Here is a 27,078-nt window from a genome sequence, read left to right as displayed (position 1 = left end):
CAATTTGCCTATTGATGCTCTGTGTTACTCCATCATGAATCTCAATTCCTCTTTTGTTCTGGATTGTTCCAATTCAACTGGTGAGTTAGGATGATATGGAAGTTCTCAGAGGGGCTCGAAACATCAGCTTGCAGTAAAGCAATCCTCAAACTGTGCAATGGGAGTAGGCCATTCGGCCCAATTGACCTTGCTCTCCCATTCAATAAGACCACGGCTGATCTGAAATTGGTCTCAACTCCACTCCCTTGCCCCCCTGTCCCCCCAACATCTCCATCCTACCTTTGATCTTCTTTGTCAATAAAAGATCTAACTCAGCCTTCAATCTATACAGTGAGTCTGCCTCTTTTCCTCACTGGAACAGACAACTTCACACACAGCTAGTGATCCTTTGAGAATAAAAATATCACCTAATATCTTAGATGGGAGACCCCTAACTTTTAAACCGCGCATCCTCGTTTTTGACTCTCCCGCAAAGGGACACATTCTCTCAGCATGCAAAGTACTGATTATTGGCAAGAGAAGCTCTGTAGATCAGTATTAAACTGCACTTGTGTTGAGTGTGTTTGACAGAATGGCAGAGACACAAACATTTATCGACAGATGGAAATAAATAACAATAGGGTCTGCTTGTGTGTTTGCCAGTGCAAGTGGGCAGAAAATCACCGTGTGAGGCAGACATGAATATGAATGCCAGGGCTATGCAGTTCAAACTGAGGGAAATAGAAAGAAAATACTGGGAGAACACAGAGCCCAGCCACAGGTTTTTGCTATAATGGGCCTTGCTGAGCAGAAGGTCTAATTTTACACAGAAGCCTTGTGCATTACTTCACCTGAACCTGTCAGCATAACCTATTCCTTTCTCCCTCATATAAAGTTTATTTATTATTCATAAGTAAGGCTTACATTAACACTGCAACAAGTTACTGTGAAATTCCCCTACTTGCCAAACTCCAGCGTCTGTTCGGGTCAATGCACTTTACCAGCACATCTTTCAGACTGTGGGAGGAAACCGGAGCACCTGGAGGAAACTCACGCAGACACGGGGAGAATGTGCAAACTCCACACAGACAGTGACCCAAGCATGAATCGAACCCGGGTCCCTGGCGCTGTGAAGCAACAGTGCTAACCACTGTGTTATCGTGTTGCCCCATATTTATATGGCTTCTTTTTAGATGCATCACTATCTCAACTACTCCACATGGTTTCAAGTTCTAAGGGCGGGATTCTCAATTTCATCCGTGGTAACCCCACTGCAAGTGACCATGGAGAATTTTGGCACTTAGCCAAAATCCCATTCACTGCAGCGGCACCAAAAAATCCCAGTTGCAGATGTCTTCAGCATGTGTTTATGAAAGGGAGATGGTGAGGCATTGGTAATGCAGTAAACTATTAACCTAGAAGTCCAGGCTAACATTCTGGGGGACGTGGATTTAAATATCACCACTGCAGCAGGAATATAAAATCTGGAATAGTATATGATAGTAATGCTGACCACAGAACAGTGTCGATTGTTGTAAAAAACCCATCTGGTTCCCTAACATCCTTTAGGGAAGGAAATCTGCCACCTTTTCCCGGTCTGGCCTCCATGTGACTCCAGAGCCACAGCAGTGTGATTAACTCACTGAATGGCTCAGCAAGCCATACCATTCAGTTCAAGAGCAATTAGGGATGGGCAGCAAATGCTGGCCTTAAGGGTGGCACCCACATCTCATGAAGGAATAATTCTAACCACTGTCTCGGTGAAGATGTTCCTCCTGATTGGGACAAAGAGTGCTGCTCCTTTGTCCTCACAGGAATCCTGCTGGTATTCCCTCCATGAAAATATCTATCGACACCTCAGGTCAAGGAGTCCCTGGGAAATGATTTCTGCATTGCCCAGACTTAAAGTTCTTTCAGAAACCAGAATTTCACTTGAAACATTCTGCAACTAACAGATATGCTGTATCTCTTTACTGAGAAGGTTGCTTTGACCCAAGTCTGTGTCGGTAGAAGGGTAAATGATTGAACCCCTGCAAAAGGAAAAAATTCTGGTACTCTTTCAAAGTGCTTCACATTTTCTGTTTATTATCAGGGACATCTCAATAGGGTCGCAGGGTAGGGAAGAAGCAGCCCAATTAATTGGTGTGACTCTTAGCTGATTCTTTCCTTCCAGGTTAATTGTCCTAAGGACGGACAAACCTCCAGGATATCCTGGAACATTGAGGGTTAGTCTCTGACTCTGCCATGAAAAACCAAGGATAAATAGAATTCATGTTCAAAGAACTGGAGGTTTCCATTAAAAAATTCTCTGGATATATTTGTTTGTTAGTTACACAAATATTGGGATTGGAAGAAAAGCCTGACCAAGTTGGGAGCCTGAAATCTCCAAGGTTGTGCCCAGAGTTGGCAAACCTATTTGACCAGACAGGTGCCGAAAAGACACTTCGAACCTACCACTACTGACAGTCACTTCTATCCAAAGTCCAAGTTGGTTTCTGCTTCTGATGCAGGAACAGAAAATACCTTTGATTGATATAAAGCACATTGGGATGTGCTGAGGTCATGAACGTTGCTACTGAAATACAAATGTTTCTTCAATTTTTGGATTTAGACTTGAATCCTCTAACTCAGAGGTGAGAGTCTACCCAATGAGTAATAGATGACACCACCCAATAAACTTACAAACAGTTATGGATAGAACGTCAGTGTAGAGTTTGCAGGTTCTCTCCGTTCTGGTCGGTTTCCTCCAGTTTCCTCCCACAGTCTGAAAGACATGCTGGTTAAGTGCATTGGCCGTGCTAAATTCTCCCTCAGTGTATCCAAACAGTCACTGGGTGTGGCGACTAAGGGATTTTCACTGTAACTTCATTGTAGTGTTAATTATAGTGACACTAATAAATACATTTTAAAATTAAACAATCTTCTTTGCCGCAGAAGGCTGTGGAGGCCAGGTCATTGAGTGTCTTTAAGACAGTGATAGATAGGTTCTTGATTAATAAGGGGATCAGCAGTAATGGGGAAAAGGCAAGAGAATGGGGATGAGAAAAATAATCAGCCATGATAGAATGGCGGAGCAGACTCGATGGGCTGAGTGGCCTAATTCTGTTCCTATGTCTTATGGTCTTCTTATGTTTTCAACTGAGAAAGGCCAAGAAGCAGATTCCACAGAACTAGCTGCAGGTAATAGAAATGGGCAATAAATGTTGGCCGAGCCAGTATACAGTTCATTGTGTACTAACTAATATATGTGACTATAATAAATTAAATCAAATCAATCAGTGACACCCACATCTTGTGAAAAAGTGAAAAACACCAGACACGACAGGAGACACAATATACCAAGTGGCTTTTAAAACTGCAAATTGGACAACTGAAGGAGTTAATGAGCTCCGCGGAGCTGCTGAACTGCACTTGTTATTTTTCAGTTCCAGGAGAATTACTTCAAGCTATTAAGCAGTTAGCGACTCAGAAACATACCGTTTCAGAGGCTATCTGAAGTGGCAACTGCTATCATTACATGGCCTCCCTCACCCTTCATTATCACATCAGTTGGAATAAGAAATAAGGAAGAGTTCAAAATCTGCCTGCACTGATTGCTTCTGTGGACACAAAGTCCAAAATCCAGCACCCTCACAAATGAAACTCTGCAGGATTTTTCTGGATATCGGGCATCCAACTTGTACAGCGCCCGAATATAATAAAGACCCCAAAACTGGCACAGACCCTGAAACTGATAGAGTCATAGAGGTTTACAGCATGGAAACAGGCCCTTTGGCCACACTGATGGTGATCCTAAAACTGATGCAGACTCTAAACCATGGTTAGCACTGCTGCTTCACAGTGCCAGGGACCCAGGTTCGATACCCAACTTAAGTCACTGACTGTGCAGTTTGCACGTTCTCCCCGTGTCTGCATGGGTTTCCTCCGGGTGCTCTGGTTTCCTCCCATGGTCGTGCTGGTTAGGTGGACTGGTCGTGCTAAATTCTCCCTCAGTGCTAGAAAGAATACAGATCAAGACTGGCCCAGTTTTATTGTTGGGGGTCATTAGGTTACTTGGTTTCCTTTACTGTGCTTCTATCAAATTTGGAAACACTCGAACCTGGGAACAAAGAATACATTTGAAAGAAATATGATTCAATCAAGAGAGGGGGAAAGGTTTAAAGTGTAATTATTAGTCAAAAGTAAGCTTACCTTTATGAAGTTACTGCAAAACTCCTCTAGTCACCACACTCCGGCGCCTGTTTGGGAACACTAAGGGAGAATTTAGCATGGCCAATGCACCTAACCAGCACATCTTTTGGACTGCAGGAGGAAACCAGAGCACCCGGAGGAAACCCACGCAGAGAACATGCAGACTCCGCATTGACAGTGACTCAAGCCGGGAGTCGAACCCGGGTCCCTGGCACTCTCAGGCAGCAGTGTTAACCACTGTGCCACCGTGCCATCCTAGAAAGAAGGAAATGATGAATTCATGGATGTCGCAGAGTCATTGAACAGGGTGAGCATTTCTTTTCCTCTTGTTTGAAAAAAAGCCCTGTTTTTGTTTATCCTTTTGTAATGATATCCCTAGAATTGAGTATCAATCGGTGTAGGTAGAGGATGTTTCCAATTGGCCAAGAACCATTGTAAAACCTCCAAATCCCATCTACAAGCAGCTCATGTTCAAATTTCAGATTGAATCGCTGTGGAGAACAGCTCATCGCGTTGCTATGCTGTTCTTAGCAACAATGGCACTGGACATGCATATCAAACTTGCAAGGACTGCAGTAAGGACACTCCTGCAAAGAACAACAACTGGCATTTATGTAGCACCTTGAATGTAATGAAACACCTCAAGTCACTTCGCAGGAACGTAATGAGAGAAGATTCTCTGTAAACCATATAAGCAGATATTCGACAGATGATCAATAGCTTGGTCAAAGAAGGAGATTGTAAGCAGCAATTTAAAGGTAGTGAGGGAGTTTGAGAGGTGGAGGGGTTTAGGGAGGGAATTTCAGAGCCGAGGGCTCAGGCGAAGGCACGGCCACCGATAGTGACACGGTTAAAATCGGGGATGCTCAAGAGGCCAAAATTGAAAGATTGTGGGGCTGGAGGTGGCTACAGGGATAAAGACAGAGTGGGGTGGGGAGGGGGTGTTGAGGGGAGATCATGGAGGGATTTGAAAAAGAATTTTAACTCTGAGGCATTGCTAGATTTGGAGTCAGTGCAAGTTGGTGAACACAGGGCAATGGGTGAGCACTGCCTTAGTGTTAATTAGGGTACAGAGAACTTGGGACAGATTGAGATTTATGCAAGTCGGAAACTGGGAGCCCAGTTAGGAAAGAATTGGAATAGTCAAGTCAAGAGGTAACAAAGGCATTAACTAGGGCATCAATAGAGATAAACTGAAGGGTGAAGACCCCCAACTAATTCCAAACCACATCCCTACAAAAGTTTCAGGTCAATGAAATATTCTGTGTAATATGGGGTGGCACAGTGGTTAGCACTGCTACCTCACAGCGCCAAGAACCTGGGTTCGATCACTGGCTTGGGTCACTGTCAGTGCAGTGTCTGCACGTTCTCCCCATGTCCGTGTGGGTTTCCTCTGGGTGCTCCGGTTTCCTCCCACACTCCAAAGCTGCGCAGGTTAGTTGGATTGGGCTTGGAGGAGGAGGGTAGGACCTTTCAGAGAGTTGGTGCAGACTTGATGGGCCTCATTCTGCGTTGTGGGGATCCTATTAACTCACTGATTAGGAAGGATACAAGAACTTGCATTTCTATAGCACCTTTGGTGTCCTCAGCACCAGCACGTCTTGAAGTACTTTAAGCTAATGGGGTACTTTTGAAGTGTAGTAATGTAAGTAACACAGAAAGCTACCTCATCAATCTGGAGGGACAAATGTTGAGGAGATGCTGGTGTTGGACTGGGGTAAACACAGTAAGAAGTCTCACAACACCAGGTTAAAGTCCAAGCTGTAGGACTTTAACCTGGTGTTGTGAGACTTCTTACTGGGATAAATGTTGGCCAGGACTGTGGGAGAATTCCGCTACTCTGTTTCAAGTAGTACCTTAGACCCTTTTACACAAAACTGAGAGGATGAAGTGGGCACCGCTGGACATTTCACCTGAGAAGCAGCGCCTTCAGCAGTGCAGCACTCCTTTAGTACTACAGTGGAGTGTCAGCCTTGAGAGCTCAGGTATGTGAGATACAACCTTCTGAGTTAAAAAAGCTGCCCACTGAGTCTCTTTGAAGTTTTCCTGTTCAATTATCTGCACCGGCAGTTTGATCCGTACTTAAGATCTCACGGCCTGAGCTTTTATTTGATCAGATTAAACAGATCCTATAAAGTACACTCTAGAAATAATCAGTTTTCAGATTACCATCCACAAGCTGTGCACATCGCAAAAGACAGCTCATTACTGTAGAATCCGAGTGATAAAATGGATTTCTGCAGCAAATTGCCAGTGGAGAAATTATTCTATTTTGTTTACTTGAATGCCATTTAATGGAAATTCAAATGTGCAAATGACAATTGTCTTCCACAGTTCAAGGAGAGGGAGAGACAGAGAGAACAAGAGAGACTTGTAGCATTCTGATTCTCAAACTCTTACAAGTTGGGCTCATGTAAATGCCCCTTCCTCATTTACGCCTAACTGCTTTCACTCCTGGAGGCACTGGGGAGAAATGTGTGGGCCCTGTGTATACATAAAGATTTGCAATTATATAACGCCTTTCACAACTCAGGGGAGGGGCAGGAAGGAGGGGGCAATCCCAAAGTGATTTCCACCCAATGAAGTGCATGTGAAACACAGTCACTGTTGCAATCAAGGAAACTTGACAGCCAATTCGCACACAGCAAGCTCCCACAATGACCAGATAATTGGCTTGTAATACTGGTGGATGGATCGATAATTGGCCTGCGGAAAACTCCCCTATTTTCCCTGCGGTCCTTCATGTCCAGCTGACAGCATCCCAGTTTAACACCTTCTTTAATTAATTCATGGGACGTGGGCATTTCTGACTGGGCCAACAATTATACCCCATGCCTAGTTACCCTTGTTCTGAGGGCAGTTGAGAGTCAACCACATTGCTGTGGCTCTGGAGTCACATGTAGACCAGATCAGGCAAGGACGGCAAATTTCCTTCCCTCAAGGACATCAGTGAACCAGATGGGTTTTTCTGACAATCGACAATGGTTTTACAATCATCAGTATATTCTTAATTCCAGATATTTTTTATTGAATTCAAATTCCACCATCTGCTGTGGAGGGATTTAAACCCGGGTCCCCAGAATATTAGTTGAGTGTCGGGATTAATAATCTAGCTATAATACCACTAGGCCATCGCCTTCTCATCTCATCAGAAAAAAGGCACTTCCAACAGTGAAGCACTCCCTCAGTACTGTACCTGGACTGCCAACCCGGATTTTGTGCTCAAATCTCTGGAATGGAACGTGAACTCAGAACCATCCGACAGAGACAGGATTACTGCAGATTTGGTCTGGGAATATGCGCTCAGATTGGAATTTCTTTTGGAAGTTTGGAGATGTAATTAATCCACATAAAAGCTTTGATCAAAATGAATGGCAGAGCAGGCTTGAAGGACTGAATGGCCTCACTCCTGCTTCTAGTTTTTACGCTCCATCTGTCAAACTTCCGGGGTCTTACATCAGCCCGTTTCTCCTTTATATTATTCATAGAATCCCTACAGTACAGAAGGAGGCCATTCGGCCCATTGAGTCTGCACCAACTACAATCCCATCCAGGCCCTATTCCTGTAACCCCCAATCCCCTGACACTAGGGTCAGTTTAGCATGGCCAATCCACCTAACCTGTGCATGGGAAAAACAAGTATTCCCAAAATCAACAGATTCCCTCTGCAACAGAACATGTCTTCTGCTCAGTCACCCAAAGGTTATAGCTTAGACTTTTACTGTACCAAGGCCTTAAGCAACCCAGCCAGCTCACTTCCATGGTTTGTGAGAGACAGAATAAAACATTGCACATCACATGACCTCATGTTGGTATCCTTATAAACCAGGGGGACTTGGTGAGTAATGCCACAGGAGGTTTGTTCATTGACTTTACTGTGCTTTTCACCAACATAACTTAGCAAAGTGATTTGGGGGTGCAAGGGGTTAGCACACAGTCCTCACACTTGGTGATAGTGTGCTACAAACCTTGGTTTTATGGCTTTTTAAAAAAAAAGTTCATAAATGTAGGCATTGCTGCAATTCTGATAAAAAGCATTTGTTTTAATTTTTTTTCATATGTTCATTGGGACATTGCTTGCAAATATAGCTTTTATTGTTCATTCCCAATTACCCTCTGGCAAATGGTGGTGAGCTGTCTTCTTGAACCACTGCAGTCCATCTAATTGGTACAGCCAGGGTGCTGGTAGCAAAGGAATTCCGGTTTTTAGGCCCATCGACAGTGAAGGAATGGTGATATATTTCCAGGTCAGGATGGTACATGGCTGGGAGGGGAATCTGTAAGTTGCAATGTTCCTGTGGGGCTGTTGCCCATGTCCTTCTAGGTGGTAGAGGTCAAGAGCTTGGGAGATGCTGTTGAAGGAGGCTTAGTAAGTTGCTGGAGTGGTTGCAAGAGATTAGCACATGATGCTTGCACCCTTGAGTGGTTAGACCTCAGGCACACTGTTAATGTAGAGTGGAGGGCTCTTTTGCTGTCCAGTGTTGTGCTGTGGTATTGACAGATCTACACGGTCCTTAATTCAGATGATCTGTTACAACATCAATAAGCAAAAAAAAATGTTCACTTGTACGGATTTTTGGAAGATGTAATTAAGTTAAAATGGTTTCACAAACCAGAAAAAAAAACCTCAAGAGAAAGCTTTAATATAAAGCTATAAAACAGTGGTTTGCACTGCAGTCTCACAGCACCAGGGACCCAGGTTCAAATCCAGCCTCAGATCACTGTCTGTATGGAGTTTGCACATTCTCCTTGTGGCTGCGTGGGTTTCCTCCGGGTGCTCCGGTTTCCTCTCTCAGTCCAAAGACGTGTGGGTTAGGCTGATTGGCTGTGCTAAATTGACCCTAGTATCAGGGGATTGGCAGGGTAAATATGTGGGATTGTGGTCAGTGCAAACTCGATGAGCTGAATGCCTGCCCTCTGTACTGTAGAGATTCTATGATTTTTGACAGATTATTGTAAAAAAATTTGGTTCGTGGGGCCAGTTCTAGATCTATGTGCAACTCCAGTCCCACACCAGAATGGTTGACACTTAGATGCTCTGTAAAACGTTGTAGCAGAATATTCAGTTTTATCAAAATTGCTACAAAAGGAAATAATAAAACAGACGGATCGCTTTATTTTGACCCAGGTCCAACCTGACAGGATAGCGGGAGCATCTCCACCACGTGGAGAGACAGTGGCACAGTGGGATTATCACTGAACTAGTAATCCAGAGACCCAGGGTTCGAATCCCACCACAGCAGATGTAAAATTTGAATCCAGTAAAAATCTGGAATTAAAAGTCTAACGATGACTATGAAACCATTGTTGTAAAAACCCATCTGGTTCATGAATGCCCTTTAGGGAGGGAAATCTGCTGTCCTTACTTGGCCTACGTGTGACTCCAGGCCCAGAGCAACGTGGTGGACTCAAATGTCCTCTGAAATAGAGGGCAGTTGGGGATGGGCAATAAATGCTGGCCCAGCCAGTGGTGCCCACATCCTGTAAAAATAAATAAATACGCGGTCTAAGAAATAGGTAACTCACCTCTCCACCATTGCTTTCACAAGGGAAATTACAAACTAGGAAAGAAATGTTGCTCAGATCAGTGATGCTCACATCCCATGAGAGGGTAGTTACATAAGAACATAACATAAGAACATAAGAAATAGGAGCAGGAGTAGGCCATCCAGCCCTTCGAGCCTGCCCCGCCATTCAATAAGATCATGGCTGATCTGTCGTGGCTCAGTTCCACATTCCTGCCCTCTCCCCATAACCCTTAATCCCCTCGCTTATCAAAAACCCATCGGCCCGCGTCTTAAAAATATTTAGCGAGGCAGCCTCCACCACTTCAACGGGCAGAGAATTCCAGAGATTCACCACCCTTTGAGTGAAGAAGTTCCTCCTCAACTCCGTTCTAAACCTCCCCCCCCCCACCCCCCTTTATCTTGAGGCTGTGCCCCCAGTCCTACTGTCCTTTCTGAGCGGGAAGAGTCTCTCCACCTCTATCCTATCCATCCCATTCATCATCTTATACATCTCAATGAGATCTCCCCTCATTCTTCTAAACTCTAACGAGTACAAGCCTAGTTTATTCAGCCTCTCCTCATAGTTCAACCCCCTCAACTCCAGCATCAGCCTAGTAAACCTCCTCTGCACTCCCTCCAAGGCCAAAATATCCTTGCGTAAGTGCGGCGACCAAAACTGCACACAGTACTCCAGCTGCGGCCTCACCAATGCCCTATACAGCTGCAGCAAGACCTCCCTACTTTTATATTCAATCCCCCTCGCTATGAAGGCCAGCATCCCATTAGCCTTCCTGACCACCTGCTGCACCTGCAGGCTGGGTTTTTGCGACTCATGCACAGGGACCCCGAGGTCCCTCTGCACCGTCGCCTGCTGTAGTTTTTTGCCACGTAAGTAATAGTCCTTCCTACCATTATTCCTACCAAAATGGACCACCTCGCACTTGCCAACATTAAATTCCATTTGCCAGTTCCTGGCCCATTCGCCCAGCCTATCTAGATCCTTCTGCAGACTCTCCACACCCTCTGCGCAATTTGCCGTTCCACCAATCTTGGTGTCATCAGCAAATTTCGACACCATACACTCGGTTCCCTCCTCCAGATCATCTATATAAATGGTAAATAGCTGAGGCCCCAGCACTGACCCCTGGGGCACTCCACTAGTCACCAACCGCCAATCCGAATAGCACCCATTAACCCCCACTCTCTGTCTCCTATTTGACAACCAATCCTCTATCCACGCTAACACCCTACCCCCAACTCCATGTACTACAGACAAAGCATCCCGAGTCCAAAGAAACAAGAGAGCACAGAATATGTTATAGAGATAACTAGGATGTAGAAAAAGATCAACTTAATATGAGGTAGGTCCATTCAAAAGTCTGATGGCAGCAGGGCAGCTGTTCTTGAGTCGGTTGGTACGTGACCTCAGACTTTTGTATATTTTTCCCAGACGGAAGGTGGAAGACAGAATGGCCGGGGTGTGGGGTCCTTGAGTAGTGAGGATGCTGGGCTGGGCTGGGAGTTGGGTTGTAGGGCAGAAAGATGGGAGTTGGGGTTATGGAGGGGGGGACAAATTGAGTGTTGGACGACAGAGGACTTGGGGGTTATGGGGTGGGAGTTGGGGGTTGTGGGACAGGGAGGTGGGATTGGAGTTGTGGGGCAGGGAGGTGGGAGTTGGGGGGTTGTGGGGTGGGGAGGTGGGAGTTGGGGCTATGGGACGGGGGACTTGGGGGTTGTGGGGTGGGGGGAAAGAGTGGGGGTTGTGGAACAGGGAGATGGGATTGGAGTTGTGGGGCGGGGAGGTGGGAGTTTGGGGTTGTGGGATGGGGTGCGGTTGTTGGGAGGTGCGGGGTTGCGGCAGTGGAAATAACGCAAAACAGAAATCTGGAAAACACAGAGACGCGTGTTAGCTGCTTGGCAGGGACACTCGGCGCTGAATAGGAAAACGTCAGAACCATTTAAAATATAAACCCACCAAAAAGATAAAAGAACATACGGCAGCTAATTATAAGCCCATTAATGAAGGCCATCAGCCACTCCGTGTCAGTTCATTCAGCAACCCCAGACACAGCATCACTTACAAGCCTTTATGGGAGGCAACCGTGTCAAGAGAAGGTACTTTGCAGGATTTATTGAGTTGCAGTGTCTAAACGTGCCAGCTATAAAGCTGCAGGGGTGGTACAGGGTCCCTTACAAAGAACACAAAAGCAATTTTAATTACCCTTCAATATCAAGGTGGAGGGCGACAAAAGTTGTAACTCAAAATAACATATCCTTACCAGCGGAAACAGACAGTAAATATTAAAAACCATTTATAAGAGGGTGAAGAATACAGAAAAACAAGTGTAGTAGTAAAATACAGCTTTAATTATTCATATTTAACTGTAATGGGTGTGCAGTCATTGAGTCATAGAGATATACAGCACAGCAACAGGCCCTTCGGCCCAATTCGTCCATGCTGACCAGGTTTCCTAAACCAAACTAGTCTGGCTATGCTAAATTGATCCTAGTGTCAGGGGATTAGCAGGGTAAATGTGTGGGTTTCTGGGAATAGGGCCTGGGTGGGATGGTGGTCAGTGCAGACTTGATGGACCGAGTGGCCTGTAGGTGTTCTACGATTCTACGAAACTAGTCCCATTTGCCTGCGCTTGGCCCATACCCATCTAAACCTTCCTCATCCACGTATCTATCCAAATGTCTTTTAAAATGTTGTAATTGTATCCACCTGAACAGGGCTGAGTGTGCTCAGAGAGCACTAGGAGACGTGTGGGGATTGAGGCATCAGCAGATTTCACCTGACACCAGGACGCTGGTGGGAAATGTTGGTACTCTTCCTAGCATATCACTAAAGAAAAGAGGTCCCCAGCCTATCCCTGCAAGCAATCAAACGTTCGAAAAAGTGCTGCCTTCCGACAGGTTACCTGGAGTAATCTTTTGTGCAATCAGCTTAGGATCATAGAATCTCTGTAGGGCAGGAGAGTGGCCACAAAACAGATCAGCCACAGCCTTCCAGGATGGTGCAGCAGGTTCAAGGGATCAAGTGGGCAAAAGCTCCCATTGCTTTTCTGTTCTTACCAGCAGTGATCTCGTTGAGTGGGCTCAGGGGGGAGTTTGGGAGGGGAGGGGGGGCTGAATTAAAGCATTTCTCCTGCTAAGTCAATCTGAAGGTGACCGTGGAGGAACATCAAACAGTGAGCGATTCAGCACAAGGTACCAGCTCATCAGCTTTCTGAGATTGTGGCCTGATGGTGGTTAATTGCCCCACTGCTCCTCTTTGCAACAGGGAGACACTCGGGTCAGTGGAAAGCAGCTTGCAACGACTGACCTTCCTCCAAGATTTGCCCAGTTGTGATCTGCTCCCTTCTAAAATATCCCCAGCCAAATGGGGCATATGCCATTTACACACTAGACATGAGACATTGCACGTATGGTTGAGATTATTTATTAGTGTCACAAGTAGGATTACATTAACATGGCAATGAAGTCACTGTGAAAATCCCCTAGTTGCCACACTCTGGTGCCTGTTTGGGTACGCTGAGGGAGAATTTAGCACGGCCAATCCACTTAAGCAGCGTACCTTTTGGACCGTGGGAGGAAACCAGAGCACCCGGAAGATATTCACGCAGACCACGGGGAGAACGTGCAGACTCCACACAGACAGCGACCCAATCCAGGAATCAAACCCAGGCCTCTGGCGCTGAGAGTAAGCAGTGCTAACTACTGTGCCGTCCCATGTATGTGCACATGGACACTGCAGCCCAGGACATGGCTCCCGCACCCATGGTAAAACAGGAACAATACAAAATGCCTTCCCCACGAAGAGAGCGCTCCACGTACATCTCCACCCAAAGGAAATCTCCAAACTGCGACCGGTTTATAAGTTTATGGGAAATTGGGACTTCAAGAAGCAAATGTTTTTGGCTAATTTAGCAAATGCTTTGGGGGTGGGGGGAATTACACAGTCACTAACGAAATATTCAACAAAAAGGCTTTAAACCTGCAGACATCACCAGAGGAAAGAAGACAGCAGTGTTGCATATAATATGTGTGTGTGCGCGTGTGTGTGTTTGTGCGTGCATGTGTGTGTATCCTGTTGCCATGGCAACAAGCAACAGAGGGAAAAAAAAAGGATGAGCCCATTGTACTCGTTCAAGTTCCAGACACATGTTCATAAATCTAAATGTGCTAGCAGCAGATTAACAGGCTACACAGCACCAGCTCTCTCTCCCTGAAGGTACACTCAAGTGGCGATACAGTCACTGTTAACACACAGGCAGGGCAAAAAAAACCACAATGCTTTTGTTTCAATTATTGCAACAAGACAACAAAATAAAAATTACATATCAGAGGTGCACTCATGCACTCCTGCAGGTGAACCTTGCACACTGATGTTGTTTATCCAGACTGCTGAGAACACCCTCTCATCTATCACTTGGTAGCTGATATCTGCCTTCACTGTAGTGCTTAACACAGTGTATGGGCTCCCCTGCTCCCTGATAACCTGCACTAAAGCTCTTCAGAAAAAAATCTTTTGAAGGGAAAAAACCACTCTTCTTGATTTTAATCTGCCTTAAGTGCGCCCTGCTCACAAGAACTGTTATATTTTCAAAGGGACGGGTCAAAGCCAGTAATAAATCCTCCGAGGGAACACTACTTCAATCTCATTAAGGGTTTTTATTATCCATTCGAGCACTTCACTTCAGCTTCAGAGAGTAAACGTGGAGTTTTAACTGTATCAATGCAAACTGCACTCTAGAAATCCGACATAAAAAGAAACTCGTATTTCCAGAGGCAGAGGCAGAGGCAGAGAACTGAAGGGGAAGGGGGCATCCAAAGGGGGGATGGAGATCAGCAAATTAAAAAGATGACAAAACACAATTGTTACTTTATTTTTCATAAAAGCAATATTTATTTATTTGATGTATTTACACAGTTTAGAAAGATTTCTGACCCGAAGGAAGTATTGAGCTTTACTCGGGGTGAATGTGAGGGGATCTGAAAATTATTAGCAAGTTGCAATCACTTTCCTTTCAATAAATGGCAGCAGGGCATCAATATCCTGTCCCCACCATCATCCCCACTGGCTCAAAAATTAAAAACTACTTCCATCATAATCATCCTGCTAAATGAAATAGAAAAAGGACATTTATTGTAGTTTGCGTCAGGATATCTGATAGTGTTTTACGCTCAATGAAGTATGTTTATTGAAGTGTTGTCGCTGTTGGAGGATAGAAAAAGCACAAGGGCCAATTTGTGCACAGTGAGGTCTCCTGCAAGTGGTAATGTGAATAATGACCTGATAAATTGTTCAGTGAAGTGGGTTGAGGGATCATCACAATCCCTACAGTGCAGAAGGAGGCCATTCGGCTCATTGAGCTCACACTGATTGTTTGACAGAGTAACTTATCCAGGCCTCCTTCCTCACCTCATCCCCGTAACACATTTATCATAATTAACCTACACATCTTGCAATACTAAGGGGCAATTTATCATGGCCAATCAACCTAACCTTCACATCTTCTGGACTGTGGGAGGAAACTGGAACACCCGGAGGAAACCCATGCAGACACAGGGAGAACGTGCAAACTCCACACAGACAATGACTCAAGCTGGAAATCAAACCCGGGTCCCTGGTGCTGTGAGACAGCAGTGCTAACCGCTGACACCCGAACATTGGGCAGGACGAAAGAGATTTGGCCTCCGTTCTTCTTCATTTAGTGCCGGGAAACTTCAGCGGAAACAAGTTGCTTTAATGCCTCATCTATAAGACACAATCTCAGACAGTGAGGCCTCTCCCTCAGCACTCGGTGTGTGTTGCTGACCTCAGCTGTTCAAAAGCTAGGCTTGAACCCGCAACCTTCTATTACTTACGTGGCGAAAAACTGCAGCAGGCAACGGTGCAGAGGGACCTCGGGGTCCTTGTGCATGGGTCGCAAAAACCCAGCTTGCAGGTGCAGCAGGTGGTCAGGAAGGCAAATGGGATGCTGGCCTTCATAGCGAGGGGGATTGAATATAAAAGTAGGGAGGTCTTGCTGCAGCTGTACAGGGCATTGGTGAGGCCGCAGCTGGAGTACTGTGTGCAGTTTTGGTCGCCGCACTTATGCAAGGATATTTTGGCCTTGGAGGGAGTGCAGAGGAGGTTTACTAGGCTGATTCCAGAGTTGAGGGGGTTGAACTATGAGGAGAGGCTGAATAAACTAGGCTTGTACTCATTAGAGTTTAGAAGAATGAGGGGAGATCTCATTGAGATGTATAAGATGTTGAATGGGATGGATAGGATAGAGGTGGAGAGGCTCCTCCCGCTCAGAAAGGACAGTAGGACTAGAGGGCACAGCCTCAAGATAAAGGGGGGGGGGGGCGGTTTAGAACGGAGTTGAGGAGGAACTTCTTCACTCAAAGGGTGGCGAATCTCTGGAATTCTCTGCCCGTTGAAGTGGTGGAGGCTGCCTCGCTAAATATTTTTAAGACACGGGTTGATAGGTTTTTGATAGGCAAGGGGATTAAGGGTTATGGGGAGAGGGCGGGAATGTGGAACTGAGCCACGACAGATCAGCCATGATCTAGATTTTCTAGATTTATTTCTTATGTTCTTATCTTATTGAATGGCGGGGCAGGCTCGAGGGGCTAGATGGCCTACTCCTGCTCCTATTTCTTATGTTCTTATGACTCGAGAGGCAAGGGTGGAACCCACTGGGCCATAGCTCACCCTCAAACTACTATTATCCTCAAAAAGAAAATCAAACCAATTATTTTGGTTCATTGCATTCCTCTCCTGCTGGCAGGAAAAACAGGCAGAAAAATCAAAACTGAGGTGGAGAAAGAGCAAACGAAGAAAAGTGTACCAACAGGTTATTCAGAGCAAGCAGAATAAAGATTGCACAGACAGATCGCACACTTCTTGTCTAACCCGCATGTGTACAATAGCACGTGAATAGCAAAGACAAAACATCAAAGCCATGGTCCTGCATGCCCCTATAATCTGCCCATTTTAATGGTTTAGCTTCAGGCTGAGCCTTTACGAGGACATGGAGACTGTACAAACCCTCACACACACCCAGCCCATCCCTCCCCAATGAATGAGAAAGGAAGTGACTCCGAGTGCAACATGACCCATGTCAACAATGTGAACACCACTGCACATTTTGCAATGACCATTCTGTCCTGATTGTATTGAAACACTTCATGCAGAAAATGTGATCATTGCAATTTCCTGCTTTGACGATTTGAAATGTTTTGCAACCTACAAATGAAGTACGTTTTTGCAAAAATAAAGAAGCGTTTACATTTCTCCAGCACTTCTCACAACCCAACTGCAGGGCAATCACTGTTACTAAGACGAAAGCAGTCACCCAATCTGCACACGTACACAGATAGTCAGACAGAGGGGGACACACAGACAGACAGAGGGGGACACACAGACAGACAGAGGGGGACACACAGACAGACAGAGGGGGACACACAGACAGACAGAGGGGGACACACAGACAGACAGAGGGGGACACACAGACAGACAGAGGGGGACACACAGACAGACAGAGGGGGACACACAGAGTATGGTTCCTGCCCTGCGCAAGACTGTAAGAAACTACAAAAGGTCGTGAATGTAGTCCAATCCATCACACAAACTAGCCTCCCATCCATTGATTCTGTCTACACTTCCCGCTGCCTCAGAGAAGCAGCCAGCATAACCACATGCGCCCTGGACATTCTCTCTTCCACCTTCTTCTGTCGGGAAAAAGGTACAAAAGTCTGAGGTCGTGTACCAACCAACTCAAGAACAGCTTCATCCCTGCTGCTGTCAGACTTTTGAATGGACCTACCTTGCATTAAGTTGATCTTTCTCTACACCCTAGCTATGACTGTAATACTATATTCTGCACGCTCTCCTTTCCTTCTCAAACAGTATGTTTTGTCTGTATAGTGCGCAAGAAACAATATTTTTCACTGTGTTAATACGTATGACAATAATAAATCAAATCAAGTCAAATCAAAATTACAGAGACAGAGAGGCGCACGCAGACAGGCAGGCGGACAGAGACAGAGGGGCACACAGACGGACAGAGACAGAGAGGCACACACAGACAGAGGCACATACAGACAGAGATAGAAAGAGAGATGCATATAGACAGACAGACAAAGGTGATAATGACCACATCATATGTTATAATGATGTTGAAGTGACACAGATGTTTGCTGGGAACTCCTGTGGACAACTCATAGCCTATTACTGGTAAAGAGCCAAGCCCTTGCTATTTATCCACTGTTCCTGCTACTATTCCAGTCACTGTCATAATTGCTCACTGCACAAAGGTGGAGGGAAAAGCAGACTTATACAGCCTTGTTGATGAACGAATGTCTTTGCCACACAGATAAGCCTGTGCTAGCATGCCTTTCTGTAGGCACAAGAAAATCTGTTAATCTGCGCTGTTCCCTTACAAAACAAATTAATGAAGCATGTTCTTTACACTTCCCAAACTGTCCAGCCCCTATGTGACCCAGTGCCTCTCCACTGGCGAATTTCCTTCAAAACTATCAGCCCAGCTTGCTGTTTGACTTCCATAAGCACTGCCAAGCCCATGCTGCTACTCGAGGAGGGGTCCATCCCCTCCATCTCAGAATATACTGGAACAACAGGTCAACCAAGTTCTCACTGACTGGTAGAACAGGCTTAAGGGGCTGAGTGGTCCACTCCTGCCTTCCTCAGCTATACGGCAGTGACCAGGTGGAGGTGCTTGTCTCATCTCAGCTGATTACCATTTTCAGAACTACCTCATTTCCCTGCCGCCTCGGCCCCGCTCAAAAGCACCCCCCCCATTCCACGAAAACCCTCTCGGACCCCCAAAACACCCCTCATTCACCGAAGAAATACGTTTCAATAACCCAAAGTAAATGACATGGGTGAAAGAATACTAATTATGACTATTTAGCAACGAATGGCCCAAATGTAGGCAAATTTACATTTAAATTTACAGGGGAAAAAAAAAGAGGAAAAAAGTGTCACACTCTTTCTGAAGTAGCCGTGTTGCAGCACCCGGTGCTGCCACATAGCGACTTTAAATGTTTGCTGAATCTGTGTGTATGGGTGCGAGTGTGTGTGAGAGAGCACTTTTGCGCTGGTCTTAATCCACCCATTTAATTCTTCACATTTCTTTTTAAAAAAAAATATTATCGACTAATTCCCCAGAAGCCGCAGGGAAAGAAACGAGAGCACTGAGGCGTCAGCCTGAGCGGGGTCGTGTCAGTGTCAAATCTGCTGCAAGCAATAGACCATCGCCAGTAACTCGCCAGGTTGGTATCTCTAACATCCTCCAACATGTACAGCACTCGGAGCAAATGGGATCACAGGTTATGGGGGGGGGGGAAAGCAGGATTAGGCTATTGAGTTGGATGATCAGCCATGATCATAATGAATGATGATGCAGGCTCGAAGGGTCGAATGGCCTCCTATCTTCTATGCAACAACCCCACCCATCCTACACTCCCCTCAACCTTAAAGAGCATCTCCTCGGCACCTACTGAGACTCCAGGTCAACGAGGCAGTTTGAGTGGTGCTGACATCATTCTCCTCAGCCTGAAGCACAAATGAGCCCAAAAACACCAACACAGGAACAGGGGTGAGCCATTCAATTCCTCAGACCTGTTCCACAACTCAATCAGATTGTGAAATTGTACATTAATGTGATTAACCTGCCTTGCATCCATACCATGTCTTCCAGGCTGCACACTGCCATCCTGACTTGGAAATATATCGCCGTTCCTTCATTGTTGCCGGGTCAAATTCTATCCCCAACAGCGTGGTGGGCGTACCAACTGCAGAGGTTCAAAGCTGCGCCTCATCACCACCAACTCGGGACTAATTTAGAATGGGCAATAAATGTTGGCCTTGCCAGTGACACTCAAATCCCAAGAACAAAGTACATCAATCTCAGGTAGCGGCTTAGTGGTAACTCAGAGACCCAGGCAAATGCTCCGGGGACACGGGTTCAAATCCCACCAGGACAGCGGGTGGAAATTCAATTAATGAGAAACAAAGCCTGGAACGTAAAGTTATTTACAACACCAGGTTAAAGTCCAACAGGTTTATTTGGTAGCACGAGCTTTCAGAGCGCTGCTCTTTCATCAGGTGAGTGGGAGTTCTGTTCACAAACAGGGCACATAAAGGCACAAACTCAATTTACAAAATAATGGTTGGAATGCGAGTCTTTACAGGTAATCAAGTCTTAAAGATGCAGACAGTGGGAGTGGGGAGTGGGTTAAGCACAGGTTAAAGAGATGCGTATTGTCTCCAACCAGGAAAGTTAGTGAGATTTTACAAGCCCAAATTGTGGGGGTTACAGATAGTGTAACCCAAGATCCCAGTTGAGGTCGTCCTCATGTGCACCCCCCACCCACCCACCCCAGCCTCCTCTGCTGTAGCCATAGCTGTAACACTCCAGCCCCGACAACATCCCGGTGAATCACCTCTGTACCCTCTCCAGTGCAATCACATCCAAGACTGAAATCAATGGACTTCTTTAAAAAGTTCTTGTTAGAAGAATGGAGGGGATGTTTGGGGGGAGTTGGGGGGGGTGGGGGGGGAGAGAGAAAAAGAGATCCAAAATTAATAGCGTTCTCAGAGGATCGCAGGAAGCCAGTGGCATTAAATGGGACTTATTCCAAAAATGGTATTTGGGTGCATTCCGGATGAAAGAGGGGGAGGGGGAGGGACTTCAAATCTCTCAACAATTTAAGCAAGACATCAGAATCACATCTCAAGACTCCTGAACATTTGGGATTAATCTATATTATTATGCATCGAAATTAAGTAGGGTTTGAAAAAAATTAACCCCTGGGAACACAGAAGCTGTTCAGAGTGTCTATTCAGACATTCAGCCACGAGGCAAAATTTCACACAATTTATTTATTCTGATACTACAAGGGATAATAGGTAAATTTCACTGCGAAAACTGTCCATTCATGTATTCCATGCAAAATAAACCAGTCTGCCAACTCACAACCGGCTACACATGGCTCAAGTGATTGCCCCACCTCCTGGGTGATAGGAGAACTGCGAGTGGTGGCACTTGAGGCAATTCAAGGATGCAACATTCGCATGTGGCTTCTGGGTCACATCATCCCTGAACTAGTTACTGGACACTAAAGCTAAACTATTCATGAGGGAGTCCAGAGACAGACACTGGTGACACTGAAGTGCAGACCCAAAATTTAACAACTGAGGGACGGGGCTGATTTGAAGCCACTCAAATTAGAGTAATTCTCCCTGTAGATTTCTGTAACTATTTTTGAGCAATGGTCAAAAACTCTGCCATCCACAATAATGAGAACACAGAGGTGTCTATTCCCACCAAGAGTATCTAACGCTACAATAAAATCCAGAAAATGATTTACACAAATCTTTTCTTTTTTCCCCATTTAAAATTCTCTTTCTTCTTTACAAAGCCCCCCATAGCCTCTCCTCTATTTCTGTGAACTCCTACAGCTTTACAATCCTCACAGAACGCGACCGCACTCCAGTTATGGCCCCTTGCCCATCCTCAACAGCATTCTTCGCTCCATTATTGGTGGCCCTGCCTTCAGTTACCTCACATCTGTGGTGAGTAAACTGTAGGAAGGTATTTTGAGAGACGGGACCTACAGGCATTTAGAGATGCAAGGACTGATTAGGGACAGTCAGCATGGCTTTGCGAATGGAAAATCATGTCTCAGATTTGATTGAGTTTTTTTGAAGGGGTAACCCAGAAGGTAGATGAGGGCAGTGCAGTTGATGTTGTCTACATGGACAAGGCCTTTGACAAGTTACCGCATGGTAGATTGTTGCATAAAGTTAAATCTCACGGGATCCGGGATGAAGTAGCTAAATGGATACAAAATTTGATTGGATGACAGCAAACAGAGGGTGATTGGAGGGGGTTATTTTTCAAACTGGAGGCCTGTGAGCAGTGGTGTGTCTCAGGGATCAGTGCTGAGTCCACTGTTATTTGTCATTTATATTAATGATTTGGATGACAATATAAGAGGCATGGTTGGTAAGTTTGCAGATGACACCAAGATTGGTGGCATAGTGGACAGTGAAGAAGGTTATTGAGGATTGCAATGGGATCTTCATCAATTGGGCCAGTGGGCTGATGAATGGCAGATGGAGATGGAGTTTAATTTAGACAAATGTGAGGTGATGCATTTTGGTAAACCGAACCAGGGCAGGATTTACTCAGTTAATGGTAAGGCATTGGGGAGAGTTATAGGACAAAGGGATCTAGGGGTATAGGTTCATAGCTCCTTGGAAGTGGAGTCACAGGTGGACAGAGTGGTGAAGAGGCATTCGGCATGCTTGGTTTCACTGGTCAGAACATTGAATACAGGAGTTGGGGCATCTTGTTGAAGTTGTATGGGACATTGGTAAGGCCAAACTTGGAATACTGTGTACAGTTCTGGTCACCCTATCATAGAAAGAATATTATTAAACTAGAAAGAGTGCAGAAAAAATTTAGTAGGACGCTACCAGGACTTGATGGTTTAAGTTATAAGGAGAGGCTGAATAGACTGGGACTTTATTCCCTGGAGCGTAGGAGGCTTAAGGGTGATTTTATAAAGCCCGTAAGATAATGAGTATAGATCAGCTAGATAATCAACATCTTTTCCCAAAGGTAGAGGAGTCTAGGTTTAAGGTGAGAGGGGAGAGAAACGAAAGGGTCCAGAGGGAAATTTTTTCTCCAAAAAAGGTGGTGACTATCTGGAACAAGCTGCCAGAGGCAGTAGTAAAGGCAAGTACAATTTTGTCTTTTAAAAAGCATTTAGACAGTTACGTGGGTAAGATGGGTAGAGAGATATGAGCCAAACGTGGGCAACTGGGACTCCCTTAATGGTTCAAAAAAAAGGCAGCATGGACAAGTTGGGCCAAAGGACCAGTTTTCATGCTGTAAATCTCTACGACTCTACCTGTGCCCGAACACTTGGATTCGCTCGCTAACTTTCTCCCTTGCCATTTATCAGGCTCCTTCACACCCACCCTCTTTGACCTTTGCTTTTGGCCAACTGTCCTAATTAATATCCTCAAAGATGTGAGGGTTAGGTTGACTGGCCATGGTAAATTGCCCCATAGTGTCAGGGGGATTAGCAGGGTAAGTACATCGGGTTAGGGGGATAGGCCCTGGGTGGATAGTGGTCGTTGCAAACTCAATGGGCTGAATGGCCTCTTTCTGCACTGTAGGGATTCTATATGAACCCAGTGTTAAATTCTGCTCAATAATGCAATGGAGAAACATCCTGGAACTTTTTAAACTCATTGAAGTCACTGAATAGATTCAAGTAATTGTTGCCTCGGTTGAGGTCAGCTGACTTAGAAAAGGTCAGAGTTCAAACATAGACACAGCTCTAATTGACAGGGTGTGGTTCAATATTAACAATGAATATACCAGTGAGAGCCACTTGCTGGCTCCATTCTACAGTTTACACAGCCTAGGATGTTCTACTGTCAGAGTGCACTGGACATGCCCAGATTCACTTTACGCAATGCTTGGCTGCACCAGACTCACTGCCCAACACAACTAGTCCATGCGCCTGTGGGTGATGGTGAGGGGCAGCCTGACACAGGTACAGGATGGGATTATTTCAGCCTCTGACTGGTCAACATGTCTGGCTGGCCTCCCCGCTCCCCTGCCACCAGCGGGGGACCAGTGTGGACCACTGCATCTGCTCAGACCCCCCAACCTCATCAGGAATAATGGAACCAAAGGGTTAAATTGAAAATTACATTCTGTGAAAGTAATATTTCAGCGAGCAAGAGGTCCATCTATGGAACAAGGTTGTGTTATGGAAGCAGTTAGTGTTGAACGATTCCAATTAAAATCAGAAAGATTTTGTTTTAAACCAGAAAATAACAATCTGGGATACATTACACAAATCACTGAGACGTACGTCAGGGTACCAGATCAGAAACCCCACAGTATGTTGTGAAGCCTGACTAGACCACAAGATTTTTCTATTTTGGCATTACTGTGAGGATAAGGTGTTTTACTCCAGGTGCGATTCTACTGACAAACTGGGAAGCTTTTATAAAACAAACATTGCTAAAAAAACACAGTTTAACTATTAATGAATTAGCTTAACATTTAACAATCGAACAATACATAAAAATAACAAGGTACAATTCTTAACTGCTAATTTATCACTATGTTCCAATTCAAGCAATTTTCATCTTATTAGATTTAAACTCCCTCTTCGAGATTAGTTAGCAAGCACAGGCAGATCTGCTTTGACTTGGGTTAGCAGTCTTGGAGCTTTCAGTATTCACTAACACATTCTGCTATCCTACCTTTACCACTATTCACACTCTTCAGTCCCCCGTGGCATCATTACCAACCCATTTGTCTCACGTCCATGACATCTCTGACAATCTCTCCTTAACTCCAACCTATCACTGAGTTTGAATTCTGCCCCACCTCTCCCTCTCCAACTAAATAATTCTTCACATTTCTGTCACTTTTCAATTCTATAGAAAGATCATACGGATTCAAAACATTAACTGTGTTTCTATCTCCACAGGTACTGCCCGACCTGCTGAGTTTACCCAGCATTTTCTGTTTTTATTAAGGATTAGAGAAAGATTTGCCAATAATGAGATGAAGGCTCGAGAGCTAACATGGACTAGTTGAGCCAAGTAGCCTGTTTCTGTGTTCCTTTTTTGGAGGAAAGTTCACTTTGGGTCTATGGTTCCCAAAACTTCCCACACCAGAGGGCTTCCTCCACCTGATGTTGAGGTCTGTTGTTGACCAGTTGATGGAGATTGATGGCTATGACTCATCGACATCAACACCCTATCACATAGCTTCGCTCATTTCCAAGAGCCAGACTTTTAAGGACAACCAGACAGGCGCAGGTCCATCCCAAGCTGGGGATGTGCACTATTCCATCAAGTCTAATTGCATCGACTTACCTGAAAGTTTCGAGTACGGTTTGCTCGGGCAGGTGGGGTGCGACATCTGCAAACGCCCTTTTAAAATCCTCCAACGTCAAAAACCCACGACCTGTGAGTGAGATTGAAAAATAAATAAGCAAACAAAGCTACATTTATGTAAAAGGTTTCAAGGCTACCGGCCGGTACAGCGAACGTGCTACCAGCATTTCACAGAAGCATTAGCAGACAAACTTTAAAACTGAACTGCGTAAGGAGATTTCAAAGGCAGCTAACACAAGGCTTAGTCAAACACGTGAGTTATGGGGTGGGGGGAGGGAGGGGCACTGGGGGGGGGGAGGGTGAGGGTAACAAGGGGGTAGGCTCAAGCAGAGCAGGACAGGATGGAGCATAAGCCCCAGCATGGATCTGTTGGGCCAAATGGCCAGTTGCTGTGCTGTAGTTTCTATGTATCTATATCTGTCTCCCTGTAATCACTTCCAGGTGAAGGTCAAGGCAAAGGGACAGGAAATAGTCTATAGAATATTTCACTGTCATACAGAACAAAACACAGCAGGAGACTATCTACTTACTCCCACACACCCACTTTTTCCCTCAATTTGTTCTTTAAATCCTTCAGATAGTTGTTTAATCCTCTTTTGAAGCTACTATTGAAACTGTATCCACCGCCCGCCCCCATCAGTCCCCGTGTTCCAAATTCTAATCTCAGTGAATAAAAACATTTCTCCTCATCTTGCCTTTATCCTGGTCTCTAACCCGTGCCATCCTTCAGCCACTGGAAACAGTTTCTTATTTACTCTACCGAAACCCTTCACTGATTTTGAACCGCCTCACCCCGCCAGCCCTTTTTACCCAGCCCCGGTTAAACCGTGACTGGCGAGTACGCCAAAGAGCGCTACCGACGCTTAACGCGGAATTGTCACGGTGCGACCAGGCGGTAAAACCCACAGCGTGTGTCAAACGCCGAGAAGATCTGCCTTGTCTCGTCGTAGCGGTCCTGGACTGACAACTTCCTGCTCATGAGGTTTGTGAATTGCTCGAGGGACAGGCCTGGAGGAGGGAGAAGTATGTGATAAAATGAACATCCCACACGTGAGCTTATTTCTCCATCCCTCCAGAATGGAATCATTCTCTTTCCTACCCCCACCCACCCCCGCCCCCACTTCAAACTATTTGCCCAGTTTTGGAGTGAGTTAAACGGATCCCAAGTCAGACGCGTGAAGTACAAAATTAGATGCAAATTCTCTTCGATAAAAGTTTCTTTGCAGCGTTGCGTATGTCTGCTGCGTACAAACCAACCCAGACTCCCAGCAGTTTCTCTATACCTGGGCTCAACGTACGAACATAGGAATTCAGCCTCTCAAACCTTCTCTGCCATTCAATAAGATCATGGCTGATCTGATAGTGGCCTCAACTCCACATTCCTGTCAATCCCAATAAATTTTGGACTCCCTTGTCATCTCTGCCTGAAAAATATTCACCGACTCTGCTTCCACCGTTGTCTAAGGAGAGAGTTCCAAAGATTCACGACACTCGGAAAAAAATTATCCTCAGCTTAAATGGGACACCCCTTATTTTTTAAATTGTGTAAACCCCGAGTTCTAGTCTCTCCCACAAAGGGAAAGTCCTGTCAGCATCCACTGTGTCCACTCTGCTCAGAATCTTGCAATATTTCAGTAAGATCACCTTGAAATCTTCAAAAATCCAACAGGTACAGGTTACCCACTTTGTTTGAAAAACAGCAAAGCAGAATGTTTGTTACAGGGTGGGAGGTTGGGAAGTGTTGTTGTCCAAAAGGATCCAGGTGTCCTTGTTCATGGGTCACTGAAAGTTAGCACACAGGTGCAGCAAGGAATTAGGAAGGCAAAAGATATTCTAGCTGTCATTACAAGGAGCACAGGAGTAAAGATGCCATATAATAGAGTCATAGAATCCTACAGTGCAGAAGGAGGCCATTTGGCCCATCAGGTCTGCACTGACTACAGTCAGGTCCTGTTCCTGTAACCCCACATATTCATTCTGCTAATCCCCCTAACACAAGGTCAATTTAGCATGGGCAATCCATCTAATCTGCATATCTTTCAGACAGTGGGAAGAAACCGGAGCACCTGGAGGAAACCCACGCAGACACAGGGAGGATGTGCAAACTCCACACAGACAGTGACCCAAGCCAGGAATCGAACCCGGGTCCCTGGCGCTGTGAGACAGCAGTGCTAACCCACTCTGCCACCCCATGTCTTACTGCAATTGTACAGCGCCTTGATGAGACCACAGCTGGAGTACTGTGTGCCGTTTTTGTCTCCTTACCCAAGGAAAGATAAACTTGCCAAAGAGTGAATGCAACCAAGGTTCAGCAGGTTAATCCAGAGATGGCAGGACTGTCTTTTGAGGACACAGAGGAAACCTGGCTTGTATTCTCCACAGTTTTGAAGAATGAGAAGTTATCTCACTGGAACTTACAAAATCCTTACAGGGTGTGACAGGGTCAAT

General features: G+C 45.5%; 1 protein-coding gene across 1 annotated transcript in view; it reads right to left on the bottom strand.

Moving 5' to 3' along the window:
- Positions 1-27,078, bottom strand: part of efcab11 (EF-hand calcium binding domain 11) — a 97,208-nt gene that overhangs the window by 53,444 nt on the left and 16,686 nt on the right. The window contains exons 4-5 of the mRNA XM_080201938.1: positions 25,537-25,638; positions 24,610-24,700 (exon numbers count right to left, since the gene is read on the bottom strand). Of these exons, the coding sequence (XP_080058064.1) occupies positions 24,610-24,700; positions 25,537-25,638 (193 nt within the window). The remainder of the gene's footprint in view (positions 1-24,609; positions 24,701-25,536; positions 25,639-27,078) is intronic.

Source organism: Carcharhinus amblyrhynchos, chromosome 14 (assembly GCF_965287045.1).
Source record: "Carcharhinus amblyrhynchos chromosome 14, sCarAmb.v2.hapA, whole genome shotgun sequence".
Classification (NCBI taxonomy): Eukaryota; Metazoa; Chordata; class Chondrichthyes; order Carcharhiniformes; family Carcharhinidae; genus Carcharhinus; species Carcharhinus amblyrhynchos.
This window is presented reverse-complemented; position numbering and strand designations above follow the sequence as displayed.